Genomic DNA, 20,403 nt, shown 5'->3' with positions numbered 1-20,403 from the left:
GACACAACTTTCAAGCTGGATTCAGCTCTAAATTTGGATTGTGATGAAATTGTTGACACAGAATAGGTTTCTGACACAGAATGAATGTGGTCTAGTGAACTTAAAATATTTGTTTTTGCCTTTAAGCAATTCACTATGCTGTTGAATATTAATCCTCTCTCAAAAAATATTTGAAGAAATTTGACAGTTGAGATGTAATAACTGCATTGAGGGCAGTACACATGAAACATTTGGGTTTTTTTAAAATTAATTATGCTCATTCTATTTATTGTTCGTGGAGATAATAACTTCATGGTATTATTTATTAAAATGTTCTGAATACGGCCGAGTTGTTAATATTTTATATAATTATGCTATTAAATTGATATATATTTTTTTAGCTATATAATACAATATTTTCTTTCCAATTATTTATATATCATTGCGTCTTTCGTTTTAATCTTCAATGCGTTATCTAATTTTTTAGATAAATAGAACTAGTCTACCTTTAGAAAAAATGAATAACGAAAACTCAGTTATGTTGGTAGGGAAATAATGTTAGTGTGAACCTTATTATTTTTCTTTTATAGGTTCAATTTCCTTGCGCTGCAACAATCTTCAATTTACTTTTTGATGAGTGTGGCCAAGTTTTGTTAAATTTGGCCAAGTAGTTTCAGAAGAGTTTTGTAAAAGTTAACGACGACGGACGACGACGACGACTACGGACGCCGGACGCCAAGTGATGAGAAATAGGTCTTTATTATGTATGGTTAATGAATAAAATTATCAAACGCGTAATATTATAAATAGGTTGGAGAAAAACTCACGTTAAATGTCCACTTATCCTGTCAACCAACAATTTAGTAAAAATATGTTGTCGATATCTTATACGGTTTTTGGAAAGAAGGGAAATAAGCTTGTTGGCGAAACATGTAGACCAGAATAAACTCTTATCATGCGGTAATTGATGGTTTTTGTTGTCTTAATTACCGTTTTATATATAATTATTGTCAAATTAACGTGATATATCTATATGGATTGGTCACCAAATTTTTTATTGTCAATAAAACTGAAATATACACAACTGTCTTACAACTATCTCACCATGTTCTACTTTTGAAGATGCTTGTACAAAGTCAAAAATATGACAGTTGTTGTCCATTCGTTTGATGTGATTTTGGCATTTGATTTTGCCATTTGATTAGGGTCTTTCCATTTTGAATTGTCCTTGGAGTTCAGTATTTTTGTGATTTTACTTTTAATAATGCGGATGTTTAGCTTGATATAACACCAGGTTTAACTAACCAAGTACAAACTATTCTTTATTCGTTCCGTTGGTAGATATAGTCAAATATTTGATTTTGTGAATGGTTTTATATTTACTCCTTTTTTACTTTACTTTCGAGTTAAGTATTTTTGTAAATACTTAGTTTTTTATGTAAAGAAGAAAAAATAAATCAGTGTGTCATTACAAGATACCTAATTGCTACAGAATAACGAACGGATATATTATGGGAATCACAGAGATATGTCTCCCCTTTTTGTAATTTTGATGATGCAAATGTTAAAATTAAAAAGTAATACTGTAACATCTTACATAAGTTATTCAAATATTCAAAGTAAATAAACCATGACTGAGGTACATGGCTAAAATATCTCCATATAAATGAGCTGTGCTAATGCTAATACAACTACATGCCAAATATTAAAGACTTAGTAAAAGTCGTTCAGCAATCTCATAAATTGATCTTACAGAACGCCAAGTTGTTTGGTAGTTTGGTTGACTGCTGTCAAGTTTAAGAATTTAATTACTGGGTATTTTGACTGAATTAAGATAGTCAATCTCAGTTGTATATTGATCTTACTGAATCCCGTGTTGTTTTATTGTTAGGCATATATATTGCTGTCAAATTTAAGACTTGCATTCATCAAGGTAAAAACAGCTTGAATTTTCAGTTCGGACTAAATTCAGATAGCCATGTTTAAAAAAAAAAAAATTCAAAGCAGCTTGAATTTTCATCAAAATATACAGCTATCTCCATTTTATATTTCTCTTACAAAATATCAGGTTATTTGGTGATTTGGTTTAGCTCTGTCAAATTTAAATATTTAAAATACAGGTATCTATCTGAGTACCCCTTGAACTGACCTTATCACTAAAACATGTTTATAACTTAGCAAACTGTTCAATGTCAATAGACCATGACTAAGGGGGTCGAGCCAAATAGTCTCCATGGAAATGAGACATGCGAATGATTAAACAACTGCATACCAAATATCATTGACTTACCACTAGTGGTTCATCATAATGTTGACCTAATCATAACTAATACATTGTTGAATACGCCGCCGCTAACACCCGCATACATATGTCTAGCTTTTGACTCCGTCTGTAAAAATTAGTACGTCAATAATAATAAGATATTTTATTTGTAAAACGCTCCTCCTTGCCATTAAATTGTCTCTTTATTAAGGACATTGGTAGAATTATAAAATATTAATTCTTACTCTTAATGTGATATCAATCGATAATAATTTGTTTTAGAACATTACTGTCTTTAATTTTCGTTTCATGTTTTTTAATTCTAATGCATTTGTTTTTATTAAACGCACCTCCTGGCCATCAAATTGTCACTTTGTAATAAAAATGGTATTGTTCTTAAATATGAAATCTAACTATTATTGTGTTATCAATTGATTTACATTTTTTAAACATTTGTATCTTGAATATCACAGATATGTAAGTGAATTGGTTTAAAAGGATAGTTTAATATTGACAAAAATCCTATTGTTTTTACACAATAAGTTTCGATCTTATAATTACATATCAGTTTGTTCAAGCGATATACAAATGTAGCGATTGGCGTCAAATCGATGTAAAACAAAAAAACTCAAGGACAAACTTATCTGATGCCCCTTCAACACACCACTAGAAAATAAATAAACAATTAAATGGATGTGATCAACCATCTATGTAAATAAATTGAATTTAAATTTAAATTACCACTTAATATTAATGGAATTAGTTATTATGTATAAAGGGGTTGATATTTGTTAACAAACAGTTGAAACAAGTAGTTTTAATTGCAAAACATATACAATTAAATATACAGTGTCTAAACAACGGTGGTGTTATCAACAGTTCATCAACGACGATTTGTAAGTTGTAAAATACAAAAAAGATGTCCCTCCTTACAAAGACTTACGGTTTACTAATTGCCTTAGTTCTTAGCGCTTTTGTGTTGACAGCTGATACGTTTACAGAGTATTTTGGGATGAAAATTAAGGATAACTTACATGTTAGATTATTCACAGGTGTCTCGGAAGTGCAATGTTCGTATTCATGCTTCGCAAACGAAGGCTGTTGTGCTTCGGGTTATAACAAAGTTTTGATGGAGTGCAGAATGGACCTATCTTATAACTGTTGTCCTCCAAATGAAACAAATCTACACTGGAATACTCTGTACAGAGATAATTTTCGTACGTATATATGCAAATGAATTAATTATATATAGTATTTTTCGTTTCTTTTTGTTCATAAAGATTATACCGTTGTTTGTTTCTGTTTCAAATGTTTTACACTAGTCTAGTAATTTTTGGGATCTTTGATACGTTGGAAATCATAAATCGGATGCGCCGTGTAGCGAAAATACTATCGTCTCTTGACATGAGGACACTTCAAATAACAATGAACATATACCCTGTATACATAATATTTCAGTGGCATTCAAGTTTTTTAACCTTTATCTCAGTCGGTGTATTACAGGACCTACTTATTGTATTACTTTTTTATTCGTTCTAGTAAAAAAATTGCCACTGTATTTTAAGCAAGCAACAATCAATCACCTATTGTGGATAATTTTCTCATTGTAACCGTACCCCTATCTCCTTATCTTAATATATGTTTCAGCTCCACCAAAAGATTGCGGTGACATAAAAGGTTTAAGTGGAGTGTACACCATCAACCCTAATAGAGATAGTTGTGGTTTTAGTGTCTACTGTGACATGACTACAGATGGCGGAGGTTGGACAGTAAGTACATTGACCCTTTCAGAATGTAAACAATCATGGTTTATTTTATTCAAAATCAAAATAACGTCACGTCATTGGTAACATTTCACTTGTTTATGACATTTTTAACCAACCAAGACGTTTCGTTTTACACTTTTGAAAATATTACCCAGAATGCATTATATTCTAAAACGTCTAATTTGTACATAATCGGTATCTTGGGTATATAGAACTTGTCACATTATATTTTTTCTATCGACCGTCAGTAAACCCATTACTGAAGTGACAGCTTCCATGTGGCTTTGCAGTCAAATACGATGACATCTGAAGAGAGCATCGTGCTATGTTTGTTTAGAAACCTTATCTACACCACGTCAGGAATATGACAGTTGTTTTCTTTTCGATTGACATGTTTCAGCTGTTGATTTTGTCATTTGATTTTGTTGTTTGTTTTTGGAGCTTTCCGTAATGAATTTTACTTAGATTGCATTTGATGGAAACAGTTCATATATTACGTATTAGGAGCAATTTATATGGTTGTAGTTATATTGGCATTTTTACAAATATTGCAAAACAGATCGGATGATCTTTTAATGTTAAGTTTTCTATAGTTATTTATAGTATTTTATATCATAGTAAATAATCATCTATATAGGACAACAAAACATTTGACAATCTGTAACGTTTCTTTCTGTCTGTCTGTCTTCCGCTGTTCTGATAAAGATAAGTTACTTGATTTATTAATTGCTGGTTGCAAAAAGTTCCAAATATTTATTGCATGTTCAGAACTAAATCAAATGAATAAACATAATAGGTGTGTCCTGTAATATAAGCTGTTTTGGATGATGGCAGAGTATGGAGTAAGTCTTGGAAGAGCAGATTTTTGCCTAAAATTTTCAGGTTCATCTGATTAAAGATTTTCAACACTTTAAATCTTCTTCAAAGTGTCTACTTTAATCGATTCAATTAGTATGTGTGAAAGATTAGAACTGATAATAAAGACGCTCAAATTTAAGCTTGAATGTGAAAAATCCACCAAAAATGCCATAATATGTAACTTTTCAGATGGTCTTCGTCAAAATGAAAGAAACTTGCATTTAAATATTTAGACTGAAAACAAATCCGTCCACTTACATTTAAAACAAAATGTGTTTAACTCAAATGCTAAAATTGTGAAGATTTCAGAACTTAAGCATGAGGCTTGTACCCGATATATGTTCATTATATTATTAAAATAACAGCCCATATTAATGTATCCCGTGGAATGGTAAATTATTCCATATTCAGTCACTGAACCAGACCCTCATTTGCATGTATTCTTGTTGTCATTTCAGGTATTCCAGAATAGAATAAATGGTAACGTAGACTTTTATAGAAATTGGGAGGAGTTTGAATTAGGATTTGGTGACATTGAGACTGAATTCTGGCTAGGTAAATATATTACAATTATCTGAAAAATGATCTACACACTTTGTCGTACAAATAAATTTTCATTTTGTAATTAAAGACATGATATAACATGAAAAAATAACGATCAATAAATAATCAACTGAAAAGAAAGGCGGAAGCTATCAAATAAATAAATGTAGTCAGAAAATTGCAAACATATTAAAACAAAACAACAGGGATATTGCCATAGATAAAATCAACAGTAAAAAAAAGTAATAAATTCAATAGACAAATACATGAATACCATAACACGTTATTTAAGGAATGACTGTAATATTGTTTCTGTCTATAACACGTTATTAAGATATGTATAGGATAGACAACATCATTACCTATCATTTGCTATCTCCCGTTGAGTTGTTTTAGAAATAAAAATCGAACATATTTTTGACTAAACATGCCATAAAATGCCAAAAATGGCTAAAATAACATTTACGTCCAGAATAAAAGTGTGTCTCTATGCTCGAGTTTGCCATAAATGAAGTTGTTAATAATTCCAACAGATTAAGAAAACGATACATCACCCTTTCGGCCGTAAAGTGATCTTCTAAATAATTTCTAAGTTGAAAGTCTGGTTGGCTTGGACGGATATTTAAATCTGCTGTCACAGCTTTTCAGAACGTAAAAATTAAATTGTTTGTATCTAACATAGATGCTCTTCCTTGTAACAGCCAAAATTTATGGCTTTCACACAAGTCGCCGTTTGCTTGAAGTTTTCTTTATACAAGTACCGTCGTTTTTGGTATCTTTTTTATGTTTTAGGAAATGCAAAACTGCATCAACTTACATCCAGCAATGCATACACCCTTAGGGTTGTTTTAGAAGATTTTGATAACGAGACTCGTTATGCAGAATATCAATCCTTTGCCATAGGGAATGCGCCATCTAAATATGCATTAACTGTCAGTGGTTATAGTGGCGACGCAGGTAAATATGCAATATCTAACAGTGGTTATAGTGGCGACGCAGGTAAATATGCAAAAAACTTGCAATGGTTATAGTTTTGGCACAGGTAAATATGCAATATCTGTAAGTGGTAATAGCGGCGATGATGATAAATATGCCATATCTATCAGTGGTTATATTGGCGACACCGGTAACATTGCAATATCTGTCAGAGGTCTTAGTGGTGACGCGCTGAATATGCAATATCTGTCAGAGGTAATAGTGGCGACGTAAGTAAATATGCAATATGTGTCAGTGGTTAAAGTGGCGACGTTTAAAAAATGCAATATATTTCAGTAGATATAGTGGCGACACTGGTAAATATGCAATATATGTCGAAGGTTAAAGTGGCGAAGCAGTAATATGCAATATCTGTCAGTGATTATAGTGGCGACGCAGGTAAACATGGAATATATGTCAGTGGTTATAGTGGCGACGCAGGTAAATATGTAACATCTGTCAGTGGTTATAGTAACGACGCAAGTAAATATGCAATAACTTGCAATAGTTATAGTGGCGACGCAGGTGAATATGCAATAACTGTGAGTGGTTATAGTGGCGACGCATGTAAATATGCAATATATGTTAGTTGTGATAGTAGCGACGCGGGTAAATATGCAATATATGTCAGTGGTTAAAGTGGCGACACAGATAAATACAAAATATCTGTCAGTGGTTGTAGTGGCGACGCAGGTAAATATGTAATATCAGTGGTCTCTTAAAATAGGTTTCACTGTTTACCATTGTAATTGACAATATGTTTTAATCTTGATTATAGGAGACAGTCTTTCTTACTCAAATAGTATGAAATTTACAACTTCTGATCAGAAAAACAACCCCTACACTTGGTACGGAAACTGTGCTGAATATTTCCATGGTGCTTGGTGGCATAAGACTTGTCATCATAGCAATCTGAATGGCGGATATTTGGCTGGATATCACGCATCGTTCGCAGATGGAATGAATTGGTACACATGGCGGGGTTTGCGATACTCTTACAAGTCGACCAGAATGATGATACGAAGACAGTAGGCCGTATATTTGAAGTCTTTTACGTGGGTGTTTAGCGAACACCAATCACTAATGATGAGATTGTTTTTAAAAAACATTTAATCATAATGAAGCAGTACAAATGGACATTTAGATAATTAGTATGATTTTACAAATATTATTAAATTAAATATAACGTCCTTATTTTGCTTTGTATACAAATCAGTGTTCTAATTACCATAACATATGTTTGACACATGCGCAAACTTTTTTCATACCGTTTATTTGAATTTTAAATCGAATAAAATATATACATTTTTAGAAATTACATATAGTGTTATTATATATTTTTGTTCAAACAATATATACTTATTTTGCTATTAGTTTTTAAACTTATAAAATATGAAAGGTGCATACTTCATCGGTAGTAGTCGGGAACAGCCAATCATTGTACAAAGAAATTTCGAACTCTTCGACCTAAACAAAAAGCGTACTTGTCTCATTAGATTAGAAATAAGTTGTTCATGTCATATGCTATATTTATTTAAACTTTGGTATGCATTTTATTTGACCATATTTAGCATCACGTTTGAGATCGGTGTAAAATATCGACAATAAAAATTTCTACCCTGTATAAATTAGCATAAAGCATCATAAAGAGCACTCTATCACTCTATCATTCTTAATGAAATAGAATTGGAAAATGCCGATGATAATTGAATTAAATATAAATAAACTTAATATAAGATCAAAGACTTAGAATCGTGTAGAAAATATGTTTATTCCTTATGACATTGAGCTATCTAAAGAAGATTGAGTTGACTGAGTAATGGTTATAAAAAGTGTTATTGGAATTATCATTTCATCAGGAGGTTCTGTTTCAATTTGCCAGTTTATGCGAGTTGGTTTATTCTCATGACTAAATGAGATGGTTAATTCGAAACAAGAGCTATCTCTTTAACGTCTGATTAACTGATGTTTCTGATTTTATCCTAATAATATTTCTTTCTTAAAGGTAAACAGGGCAGTCCCTAGAAGATTAATTATATGATTCACCACAGTTTACGCATTTAGAAGATCAGAGTTACAGGTTGTTCCCTCGTGCCATTAGTGAGAACACTTGTTTGGTTCCATGGTAAAAATTTGACAAGGGATGCATAGAATTGTGCTAGCGATAAACCTGTCAACTCTGATTCCGACGCAATATATTGTAACCTCATAAAACGAATACTGGATAACGAAAGCACAAATGTGAGGTTCATGAATTTATTGTATATTCATATAATACATATATCAAAAACAATCACAATAATTGGCAACGCTGAATAGTTCAATATGTGTGAGAAATAGAAAAAAAACATAAATCATCATTAGTCTATCGATTTGAATTGATTTTGGTGTTTTAATGCCACTTGTAAGCACAGCATTTAGGCTTTTTTGTGGTGGCATGTTTTTATTGGTGGAGTAAGTCGGAGTGCCCGGAGAAACACCTATCTGATACAGGAAAACTGATTACAAGTCTATTGAAATGCAGATGATAATTTCTATCAATTGAAACTTGGAATAAAGGTTGCTTATCCAAATATCAATTAAATGCATCAGGAAATCGTTATCCATACAAAGCTAAATAAAAGCTTCCAGAACATGATTATCTTCCTTACTGAATATTACTATTATTAACGTTTCTCAATCAAAGTATGAAATAAGAGAACGTTTTCAAAGTAATCAACATTTGTTCCTGGTTAACCCATTTTTTTTTTTATTATTAGAAATGTAAAAAATAACTAAACATAATCGTAATACAATTCAATAGTCGGGTTGTTGTCTCTTTGACACATTCCCCATTTCCATTCTCAATTTTATTTTATACCCTAAATATGGAAATGGCAGACAATTTCACTGCAAAATATCATCCACTAGAAGAAAGAAATACATCTATTTTTATGTATACAATACTGTCGTATCAGTACCTTTATTGATTTAAATATAAAATACATCTTTCAAGGTATAAATATTTCTTCTTACAAATGCTTACTATCAAATGACACGATATACTTCAAATTCAAATAATCACCAAATTTTGAAATCATATTAGCATTTAAAACACTTAAGATATAATATAGAATGTTATTAATATGTGCATATCATATTTTTTTCCTTTGGTAATTTTACAATTTTATATAAAGCAGTCATATTCAAAATCATTATAAATATTTTTAAAAAAAAATTCAATCTTCAAATTTTTTTTGTTCACAACTTCATCATGTTCATCGGTCGAAAAGAAAAAAAAACATTAAAATGTAGTGACAATTTTTTGCCTGTACACTAATTACTAGAATGAAGTACTAGTAATTAACATTTGAAATACCCTTAAATAATAATAAGACAAAAAATCATCAATTTGTATCATAAATATGATTTGATAAAAAATATAAATGCTAACGTAATTTTTTTTTAATTTAATTTCCAAATTTCAATGTATTTGCTTAACTCTAAACAAAGAGAGATAACTCAAAAATATTTAATGTAATTTTTGACCTGTTACACTAATAAATAGAAAATAGATAAAGGAGAAGTCGGAGTTTGAGAGGTCAACAGATATGTATTTTTAAAATTTCATTATATTTTCATATTTTTTTTATATTTGAAATCTAACATCAGTTACACCTTGGTTTGAAAGTTTATCACTAATTTCTTAACGGTAAGGTCACCTTGATTATTGCCTTCTGACCGCATGGAACATTTACAACTGTTCAAACTATTGTGAGGAGAGGCAGACATATGAATGTCTGTAATAGTTATCATTGTCAGCAAATTTGTTGATTAACTGTTGTTGGAATATTCAACTTACAAATGTCCTGATCTTATTTTTGGAACTTTGTGCCAGCAATACTTTTAAGTTGTATGTGAATTACAAAGGCATATTTTTTTTAATAGGTTTTCATTTGTGTCTTTAATAACAATAAATCATGGCCAACTGTCATCTTGCCAACAGGGCACTGGGTCATCATTTTTTTTTCTTTTTTATGTCATAGAGGTGACTAAGAAGGTTGGTTTTATTGTGCTTACAAATGAAATAAAGGTTCATAACGTAGTAGGAAAACGGGTCCGGTGACCCCATTTTTTTTCTTTTTCTTAACTGAAAGCATTCTATTTAAGCTATCTTCTCATATGTTATCTCAACATTCTATGGTACAGTTTATGCTTTATTGCAGAAAATTGGATTTTCCATGCATAATCTGTACAAAATCTGTCTATTTTGAACAGCGTGTAGCATGGAAATGAGGCCGGTGACCCATTCTTTTTAATTTTTTTTTTATAAAAAAAGCATTATATAAACTACTTTTTAACAAATTATTTAAAAAATCTATTGATTATAATTTTCACACCCCATCTACCTTAACCAGTATTTAAAAAAATAGTAACTGCTAAAAATAAATTTACAGCTAATCACCTCAAGACAATGAACAACATGTCTTTAAACATTATTGAAAATCAGTGTATGGGAGGTAGTCCAAACTTATCATTGTGCTTAAAAGTAATTGTTCATTAACTAGGAAACGCTTGTTTTTTTTTCCCTTTTGACCCTTAATTCCTAAAAGGTTTGAGCCATAACACCCCCCCCCCCCCCAAGCTTATCATAACCAGTCCTTTGTGGTATGGAAACTTGTGGTATATCAGAAAGATTCATACACCGTTCAGCAAGTTATTGTCTTGAAACTATAAACTAGATTAGTGGGCTCCTTTTTGGGCCCTTATTTTAAAACTTTTAGGACAACAATCCCAACCTTCCTTTTGTAGTTATAAAACTGGTGTTTAAATACATAGATTTCTATTTACTTTTACTAAAGTTATTGTCCGGAAACCAAATGTCTTCGGACGACGCTTACAACGACGACGTCTTGATACCAATATACGACCGCAAATGATTTTTGTTGCGGTCGTATTAAAAGTATTTTAATGTAACAAGATATGTTATTTGTTAAATGCGTCACCTTGCTTTCAAATTGACTTATTTTTTTAGAAAGAAATTGGTAGTATTCTAAAATATGAATTCTACATGTAGAATATCAATCTATATTAATTTAAACATTTGTACCTTTAATATTAAAAAGACAGAAACTATGGTTATCCAAAAACCCACTAGAAATTCGCACTTTAATAAAACGTTAATATAACATACTACAAAATGTAACTAAATTAGAATTTGTAGGTTACTTAATTTAATGTAATGGTAATCTCATAGTCTGTAAGAGCTGACAAAGAAGGCGAGTAAAGTTTTATTTTTCCTGAGCAAAGACAGTCTCTCTTGTCTTTTTATCTTTTTAAGTGTCAAGAACTCTCTGTAATAAATTGGGCAACATAAAAAAGAATATGTGGTATTATTGCAACTCTCTACAAGAGACCTAATGACAATAAAGGGCTGCGCTTTAGCGCATGATACGCCCGTTGCTCTTTTAACTTGTCTTTTATGCTTTAAAGGGAAAATTCACGATTTTTTACTTATGGTTTAAATATGTTCATTATGACATAATATATATATTCACAAAGTTTTATCGCTATATGTGCAGTAATAAAGGAGAAATTCAATAGTTAATGAAAAAATATTAACTACTTCCTGTAGGTCGTGACGTTTTCTCCTGGTTTTTGCATGCCGGGATTTAAAATACAATCATTAAAAGTCTTGATTTTTAATCATATTTTAACGTAATCGTAAGCGCGCCGATGCCTTATGCTTTATCTAAATAACCATCCTATAATGAGGAGATAAAACGCACAGACGTTCAATTGTACATATTCATGAGATAAATCTATGTTAAACGTATATATTCGAATTATTTTTGTAGACAACACAAAAAGTTATAAATTTATTTTTAATTAATATATTTTCGGACTGATAAGGTGAACAAAGTAAAGTACAATAATCTGTAAAGACAATATGTTGGTGTACTCTTATTGACCTTTTACTATCTCTGCTATGACTTGGTTGATACGATGTGTGTATTCACGGTTCTGTGGCAATACTCGTAGATGGCTTGTTGAAGGTAAATTGTTATTTGCACTTCGGTATTTAACCACGCCTCTCGGGCACACCTTGCCAGGTGTGACTGTCTATTCGGATCAGTGAATTATAAGACAAGGGAGCATTCAATACACATATTCAAAATATATATTCAAGTTGGTGACAAATAAAAATTGATCGCCGTGGAATTATTTAATTATGTTTGGTGCTATTATTTATTTGAATTCAAATAAGTTAATTTACTAAGAAATACACAATTTTCGGTTAAAGACGGGAAACTTAAATCATATGTCCGATTGAAATGATTTACACCTTTTGTCCTTGATTGATGTCTAATAAAAAGGAGAACTTAGAAATTATAAATAGCTTTACCAAAGTATTTTTATTTGTCTTTATTAGGCAAATAAATGAATGAGAACACTTAGATTTAGACTTTTTAAAAGCCACGTATAAATTAATAACTGGAACTCACTGAAGATAACTCTACCGAAGCGGAATATGAACGAATAAAGAAAAAATAGTTTTCTACTTGAGAAGTTTTAAAAAATTGACAGCAAATTTAAGGTCTTCTTGGAATGGAATCGAAAAATTACGAATAGATATTCTTTATCAAGTGTGAAAAACGTCAACCAAATTTAATCATAATCGGGGACGTCCTTATTAAAATAGTCTTCGTCTCACAACGTATAATACTTAATAACTATTTGACCACAGATGTTAAAAAACAAAAGACAACGAATTTAATGTCATCTTTCCCTATTTTTGAATGTAATTATAAGTCTGTTCAACTGGCAAGAATACCCCTAAAGCGGACAAATATCTGACAAGCAGTTTATTCTTTAAATTTGCTGTCATTGAATATCAAGGAAAAAAAAATCCCGAAAATGATTTGAAACTTTAATACTCAATAGCTTTCCTAGAAAATATTCACATCCCTCGGGGATTATTAGTGTACGTCCAGTTGCATATGTCGGAACAATTGTGGTGATGACGAATTTCTTTCTTTTTTGGAGAACAATCTAATAATATATAAATCTGTGATGTTACTATGTTCATAACTTTGATGAACCAAAGCAAGTTATAGATCGACCTGTATTTAAATCAAATTGGTCCTCTTCTTCTTCTTCTTTTGGTATACAATAGTCTATCGAATTGGATGATTACATACTGTTGGTATACGTGGACTAGTCTATTTACAAAACTTTTACCCCAATTTGCACAAAATGTATGTTTCTTTCTTATGTTCAATGTATACATGTATATATTTTAAATTGCGCTGTAGTTCCGTAACTTTCTATCCGGGCGTATAAACGAATCGTCGACAAGTGCGCACATTTTTTTAATCAACATTTCTGGAATGATCCAACTATGTCCTTTACTATTGACAACGAGTAAATATTACATTTTCCCAGAGACATCTAATACAATTATATGTCTCTGATTTTCCCAAATTAACCCTTGGAAAAAATACGTATATTTGTATATCTTCATTTTTTTTTTTTTGTAACATTTTTTTTTTATAAATAATATTCTTTACACCAGAAATTTTATTTATAAACAAGCGTATGATTTAAGTAATGATTAGTATATTATATCACTTTCGGACACGCAAGACAGAGATGTATATTATACATGCACCTGATAGTTCAAAGTTATAAGTTATCGGCCGTGTACACTGATCAATACCTACAGAAGTGAAACGATGCATGAATTTGCAAGCCCGACAGGAAATCGCTTGAATACCTGGACGTGTCACCTTACACCCCTCACAATACCTTTGGGAGTAATACCTTTAGCCATGTGGGTGATCAGTGGAGCGAAGATCCTAATTTATTTGAATAAAGTATATTACTTTAATGAATTATGAACGAATTAGATTTTCGAAAACAATTTTCACGGAACACTTATTTATGATTTGAACTTTGACTTTTTAACTAATTCCAATATTAACAGTTTAAAAATAACAGACTATATGGTTCTTAAAAAAATAAGAACATTTTCCGTATCAAGTTAGTTAGTCAGATAAAACAACCGTACGATTGACAAGATATCGACACGTAATTAAGACTACATCGGTTACTGTAGTTTTGTTTCTTTGTGGTTTATAGACATATCGTGATTTTTATTTGGACAAGATAACAAAATGGCGGAAGGCAGAGAACTGATACTCAAAATTTAAAATCGATGGTGATCTCTTATCTAGCGGAATACAACTTTAATATTTATAAATTTGAGCATTTTTATACAGAATGGACATAATATCAATTTTTGATTTTTTTGCGAAGTTTCCCTTTAATGATTTGAGGGCATTGACTTAAGATTTCCATCAGTTTTGCTAAAAACACTTTAACTGTAGGTATTATATTCTCTATGGAGATAACACTTACTCAGTCAGAATTTATTTCTGTAGATTATCTTTACAGGATTTGAAAATTAAAAAACTAAACCATGCAAATGTTAACAAAATTCAACCAATACAATTACAACAGCAGGAAATTGTTTTGATCCATGTTGCATCAGAACATGAACCCAATTGTTATACCTTGAAACACATACATATATACTATTATTAAATTGAAAAAGAATGAATCAATGAAAACTTGTTTAAAAGACATAACCTTGTACTTTAATATTATTCCTTAATTTGAGCATCACTGATGAGGCTTGATATATAAAATAACAAAAACTGCTTACATTTTGTCAACTTAGCATATAATATAGCTTGTCTAATTAGCTTTCACCCAAATAAAAATTAAAGATTGTCAGTAAAAAACCTACATTGTACTTAGTTTTAACTTGTTCTCGTCCTGAATATGCATGAAATATTTGCCACTGGACGTTAAGCAACCAACAAGCAATCAATCGACCTTACGGAGTTACCTGCCCCCGTCCCTGACAAAATCTTATTTGAATCGCCTTTACATCGCTGTGTTTAAGTAGGATTGGCTCGGCTTCATCAATCTTCTATTCACCGATGTCATCACCCTATATGATTTGATTTGTGTTTGAATATTTTGAATATCTTTTGTTCCGACATGGATAAACACATTCTTTGGGTTAATTTTCTTCCCATTCCCAAAGTTTTAATATAAACACTTACATTGTCCTACTCTGAACTTCAGCCACACTCCACGCTAATCGAGCACCTTTCTACAAAAAAATATCCTGGTTAATTATTTTTATTTAAACTCACTACACTCATATTTGCTTAATTTTTTGGATCTAACTAATATTATAGCATTAATATTTCTGTAACATTCACCAATTTAACCTATATAATTAGTTATCAAAGGTACCAGTATTATAATTTAAAACGCAAGACGCGCGTTTCGTCTACATAAGACTCATCAGTGACGCTCATATCAAAAAATTCAAAAAGCCAAAGTACAAAGTTGAAGAGCATATAGGATCCAAAATTTCAAAAATTTGTGCCAAATACGGTTAATAATCCATGCCTGGGATTAAGAAAATCCTTAGTTTTTCGATAATTCAAAGTTTTGTAGAGGAAATTTATTAAAATGACCACATTATTGATATTCATGTCAACACGTGTACTGGGCTGGTGATACCCTCGAAAAATGTCCTTTTCAAAAATCTTAAATTGACAAATCTTAAAATTGATTAGTAAATTACTTGCTACCTATTTCACTTTGCGGCAGACTTTGATTTTGGCATTTAACTTGTTAATATTTCATATCAACTAGACTAGGCAAACTTAAATAGCCATGAAACCAAAAGATTGAATTGAATAGTCAAGGGTTATCTTTAAAGCCCCTCTCTTCTATCTGCAATGGTTTTAAATCAAGCGAAGATAATAAATACTTCAATATCCTAAGTGATGAAGTAAAATTTGAGTTGTACTAACACAAACCCCAACATTGTCCCAACTTCTATATATCTTCGGATTTCCAATGTTTGTTAGATGAATTTGGCTATATTTTTTAGGTATTTTTGACAGACAGCTCTTCAACGGTTTCGGTACTTATGCATCTTCGGATTTCCAATGTTTGGCTTTGAGCGTTCCTGATAAAGGTAATTCCAGAAAAGCGCTTCGGACGCAAGAAATTAATAACGTGTTGTTTTCAATATTTTACATCACTGGGTCGATACCTCTGCTGGTGGACTATCAGTCCCCGAGGGTATCAGCCCAGTAGTCAGTATTTCGGTACTGACATGATTTAACAAATTTTACTCAAATTGTCCGTTTATAAATTTATAAATTATTAAGAAACTAAGGTTTCAACTCCCTCAGGCAAAGTTGGCTTAAGATGAATTTGGCTATATTTTTTAGGTATTTTTGACATACAGCTCTTCAACGGTTTCGGTACTAATGCATCTTCGGATTTCCAATGTTTGGCTTTGAGCGTTCCTGATAAAGGTAAATCCAGAAAAGCGCTTCGGACGCAAGAAATTAATAACGTGTTGTTTTCAATATTCTATACTCTGTCCGGTTTGGAAACACAGTTTCACCGTTCTGTTTCTGTCATGCCTGTAAAAATGTTATATACAGCAATATAATAAAAAACAAACTATATATGCCTATTTTACGGACCTTACTTTTTTTCGAGTAGGTAATACCGCTCGTCGGTCGCAGATGCAACATTTTTTTACAGAAAGATTTGTACTGTAATCCATGTCTGTGCATATACATATGTCTATAATTAAGTACATTTCACACATCACGTTTCTCTATATATTAATACTCGCCACATGTGCTAAATACTTTTATAATCCATACGTAAGTCACAGAATCATTTCAATTTTTGTTTATTCATATTTAGTCAATAATTCCCAATTCTGAAATTTTTGATGACTTTTTTATAATTGTATTTGATGAAACCTTAAATTGGTCATTTCATTAAATAATATTTGAAGATGTACTGATAGTGGTATCAGATGTTAATATAAAGCAACCACATCTTCTATTTTATAATTATTACTTTTAGTTAATTTAAACTCTTTTTTGATAATTGTATAAGATGAAACCCTAAATCGATCATATCATATAGATATAGAATGTTCACCAAACCTGCCATAGGTGTATTAATAATTTTTTCACATTAAATATTTACATGTTTTTATATCTATATTTATGTTTGCATCGCTTATATGGTCATAAAGGTCAATTCATGCTGTCCTGATAAAAATACACTACAAAAGAAGCTGCATTTTTTATGACCATGCCCTGTTTATTTTTTATTTATTTTAGAATCAAAACATTGTTCCTATTAAAAAAAATATTTTTGTGTGTATTACAAATTAAAACTAATGAATAACAATATTAAAATAAATTCCCTGCTTAAATGTATTCTATACTAGAACACACCCGTGATATTGCGGGTCCGTGACTGAATTAAAGTATATAACTATGCGTATGCCTTATTTTAGTATTGGTATTGTCATCTGATAAAGTCATGCCGATTAAAAGATGCACAGTTTTCTCTGTTTTCAAAATCTTTCTGTTTGAACATGTTGAAACCGTCGACCTGGAACCTATCAATTACTGGTAATATTATTAATTATAAGGGCCTGGAATGGAGTAAGTTATATATAAAGTTGAATTCTTTGATTCATCGTTTTTACGTGATGATGGCTGAAAAATTGGACCTCGTTATTTTAGTATTATAGATGATAGGTTAACAAAAAAACACAATTTTCAATAGGAACAATAATAATTTTTGTCAAAAATCATTGTTTTTATGATTTGATTAGTGTCATATTGAACAGATTAAAAAAGACATTTTTTTACAATGAATTATAACATCATTTATAATTTATCATGACATGCAGTTCTGCAAGTAAAGATACAAGTATTTTCGTTAACTTAGACGATCATTTTTTTACTAAGGTTAATTAAGCAACGAGAGATGGATTTCTCAGAGAAATTTTGAATAAACTACACAAAGAACAATAGCTATTGTGGAACAATTGAACAGAAGAAGTTAAAATACCTTGACCAAGAGATGACTCTGTGGAAAGCTTTCATTTGGTTTGCAATAAAATTAATTTTAGTAAAACAAATTACTTTATTGTTTACAATATTAAAATGTGCTTTAAGTTTAACTTCTTTACAGCCTGGCATCAAAACAACCTTAGATGAAGATGTGCAGGTAGAAAACTTTTCTTGTCAGATTTTAACAAAGGGAGATAATTGCACTTGTGCGTTTATTAAAAGTTTAAATCTTAAAGCAATAAGTTTATTTTAGAAATGTCTCCTAACAAATCTAATCAATATAATTTTAAACATCATTATCAATTTCGAAGTCACTATCATCGTTAGCTTCATCCTTTTCTATTTGTGATTGTTCTAAATCTCTGATCTCTGATTGAATGGAGTTCATCCGATCTTCCAAATCATTTACATATTGCGATGGTTTTAAAAGCTCAACAGATAATAAAGCAAGAACTGTTTGAGGAATGTTAAATTCAATATATTTTTTAAACAAATCCTTACAGTTATTTCCAATTAGTTCGAGATTGAAATGTTTTTAATATAGGTATTGACGCTTTCCTTTAGCTATACGACTTTGGCCAGCCTTAATAGTTGACAAAGATTCAAGTATGTTCGTGCTTTGCTAATAAGTATTGGAAATAAATTATGACTTCTTCATTTATGGATTTCTTCTCTTCCTTTGCATGAAGAAGCAAAGATTTGGTTTCAACAGCTTTTTTTTGCTTGGTAGAAATTTTGACACAATCAAGCTCATCAAATATCGGTGAGGTAGGTGACAGAACTGAATTTAAATCCAGTGGATCACCCGGGGCCAAGTCTTCTGGTCACAGAAAACTGCAACCCCTTCAGCCAGCTTGAGTGGGTGTAACCGCACCCTAAGAAAATCACCCAAAGATGTCCGGGAAGGCAGTCCTATCTTGCTCAGCGACCTATCCAGATGCATGTGACTGTTGAATGCCTCTGGAAGATCCCTGCACAATTGGGACTCTACTCCTGAGGGATTCCCCGGGTGCTTTGATCCCTGTCCGCCACAGACGAGGATAAGCCTCGTGACCCTAGACCCGGAAGTGACCTATTTGGACTGGAACACGGGAGAGACATGAGGGATGGAATGGACCTTGGAGAGGGTCCCGTGGAACTGAACACCCCAACCTGCCCCAAGGGCCTGGGAGCCCCCAGCCTGCTGAAAACTTCTGCCTTGGCCGGTGGACTCCCCTGCTTTCCAGAGGAGTTCGCCTGAGAAGGCTCACTGGAGCTGAGGTTGACTTTCCCCAGAAAGGCCTGACGCTGATGCCCCTGTAAGAGAGCCATCAACTCCACCTGCGCCCTCCAGTGCATGAGGACTGCAGGCGCACCCGGGCTAACCCTGGGTCGGAAACTCCCAGGTCCCGGCACAACTCGGCCACGTGCTCCGCTAGGACGTGCCAGGCCTGGTCCCCGGGCTTCACAGCCAGACACTGGACAAGACGGTCCAGTCCCAACTGATCCACCCTGCACTCCATAGTGAGGTGTTGATCCCGACACATCCCCTGGACCCCCTGAGATGAGGTTTTCTGGAGAGGTGAGGCCGCAGCCATGGCCTTTTTTTTTTGGCACCTCTACTCCTTTTATTTGGCTTGGACTTCTTCTTTCTCTTCTTGCTCTTCACCTCCCCCTTCGCCTCACCCTCAGTGGCGCCCTCAGACCCCCCTTCTGATCCCCACCTACCTCTAACGAAGTCCCCGGGCTCCCCTGTACCTCAGGGTTTAGCTGCCTCAGCTCCTCCTCTGGTACACAAACCACCAGTTCCTCCACCACTTCTGTGACGGAGGACTGCATTGGAGAGGATGTCTGGCTTTCATATCCTGGGGTCTTGTCCTGCATGTTCTGTTTATTGTTCATCTGAAATAAATTTACCATAGACTGCAGGGAGATCCTAGACACGTGCACTCCCGTGGAGACCGAACATCCTGGACACTGATAGGCGTCCACTCTGTCAGCCTCCCCATAAGTGATGTTCACACATCGTCCATGGAACCATTCCCTGCACTCGTCATACCTGATCATGAGACCC

General features: G+C 32.4%; 1 protein-coding gene across 1 annotated transcript; it reads left to right on the top strand.

The window, feature by feature from the left end:
• Window positions 1-3,855: 3,855 nt before the first annotated feature.
• On the top strand, window positions 3,856-7,600 carry LOC139494126 (fibrinogen C domain-containing protein 1-A-like; the record flags this gene model as incomplete). The annotated part of the gene is made up of 4 exons (XM_071282302.1): window positions 3,856-4,011; window positions 5,325-5,421; window positions 6,202-6,408; window positions 7,163-7,600. Coding segments are annotated over 4 exons (714 nt in total), but the record flags the coding sequence as incomplete, so codon positions are not given.
• Between the last annotated feature and the right edge of the window lie 12,803 nt (window positions 7,601-20,403).

The sequence above is a fragment of the Mytilus edulis genome, chromosome 11 (assembly GCF_963676685.1).
Source record: "Mytilus edulis chromosome 11, xbMytEdul2.2, whole genome shotgun sequence".
Classification (NCBI taxonomy): Eukaryota; Metazoa; Mollusca; class Bivalvia; order Mytilida; family Mytilidae; genus Mytilus; species Mytilus edulis.
This window is presented reverse-complemented; position numbering and strand designations above follow the sequence as displayed.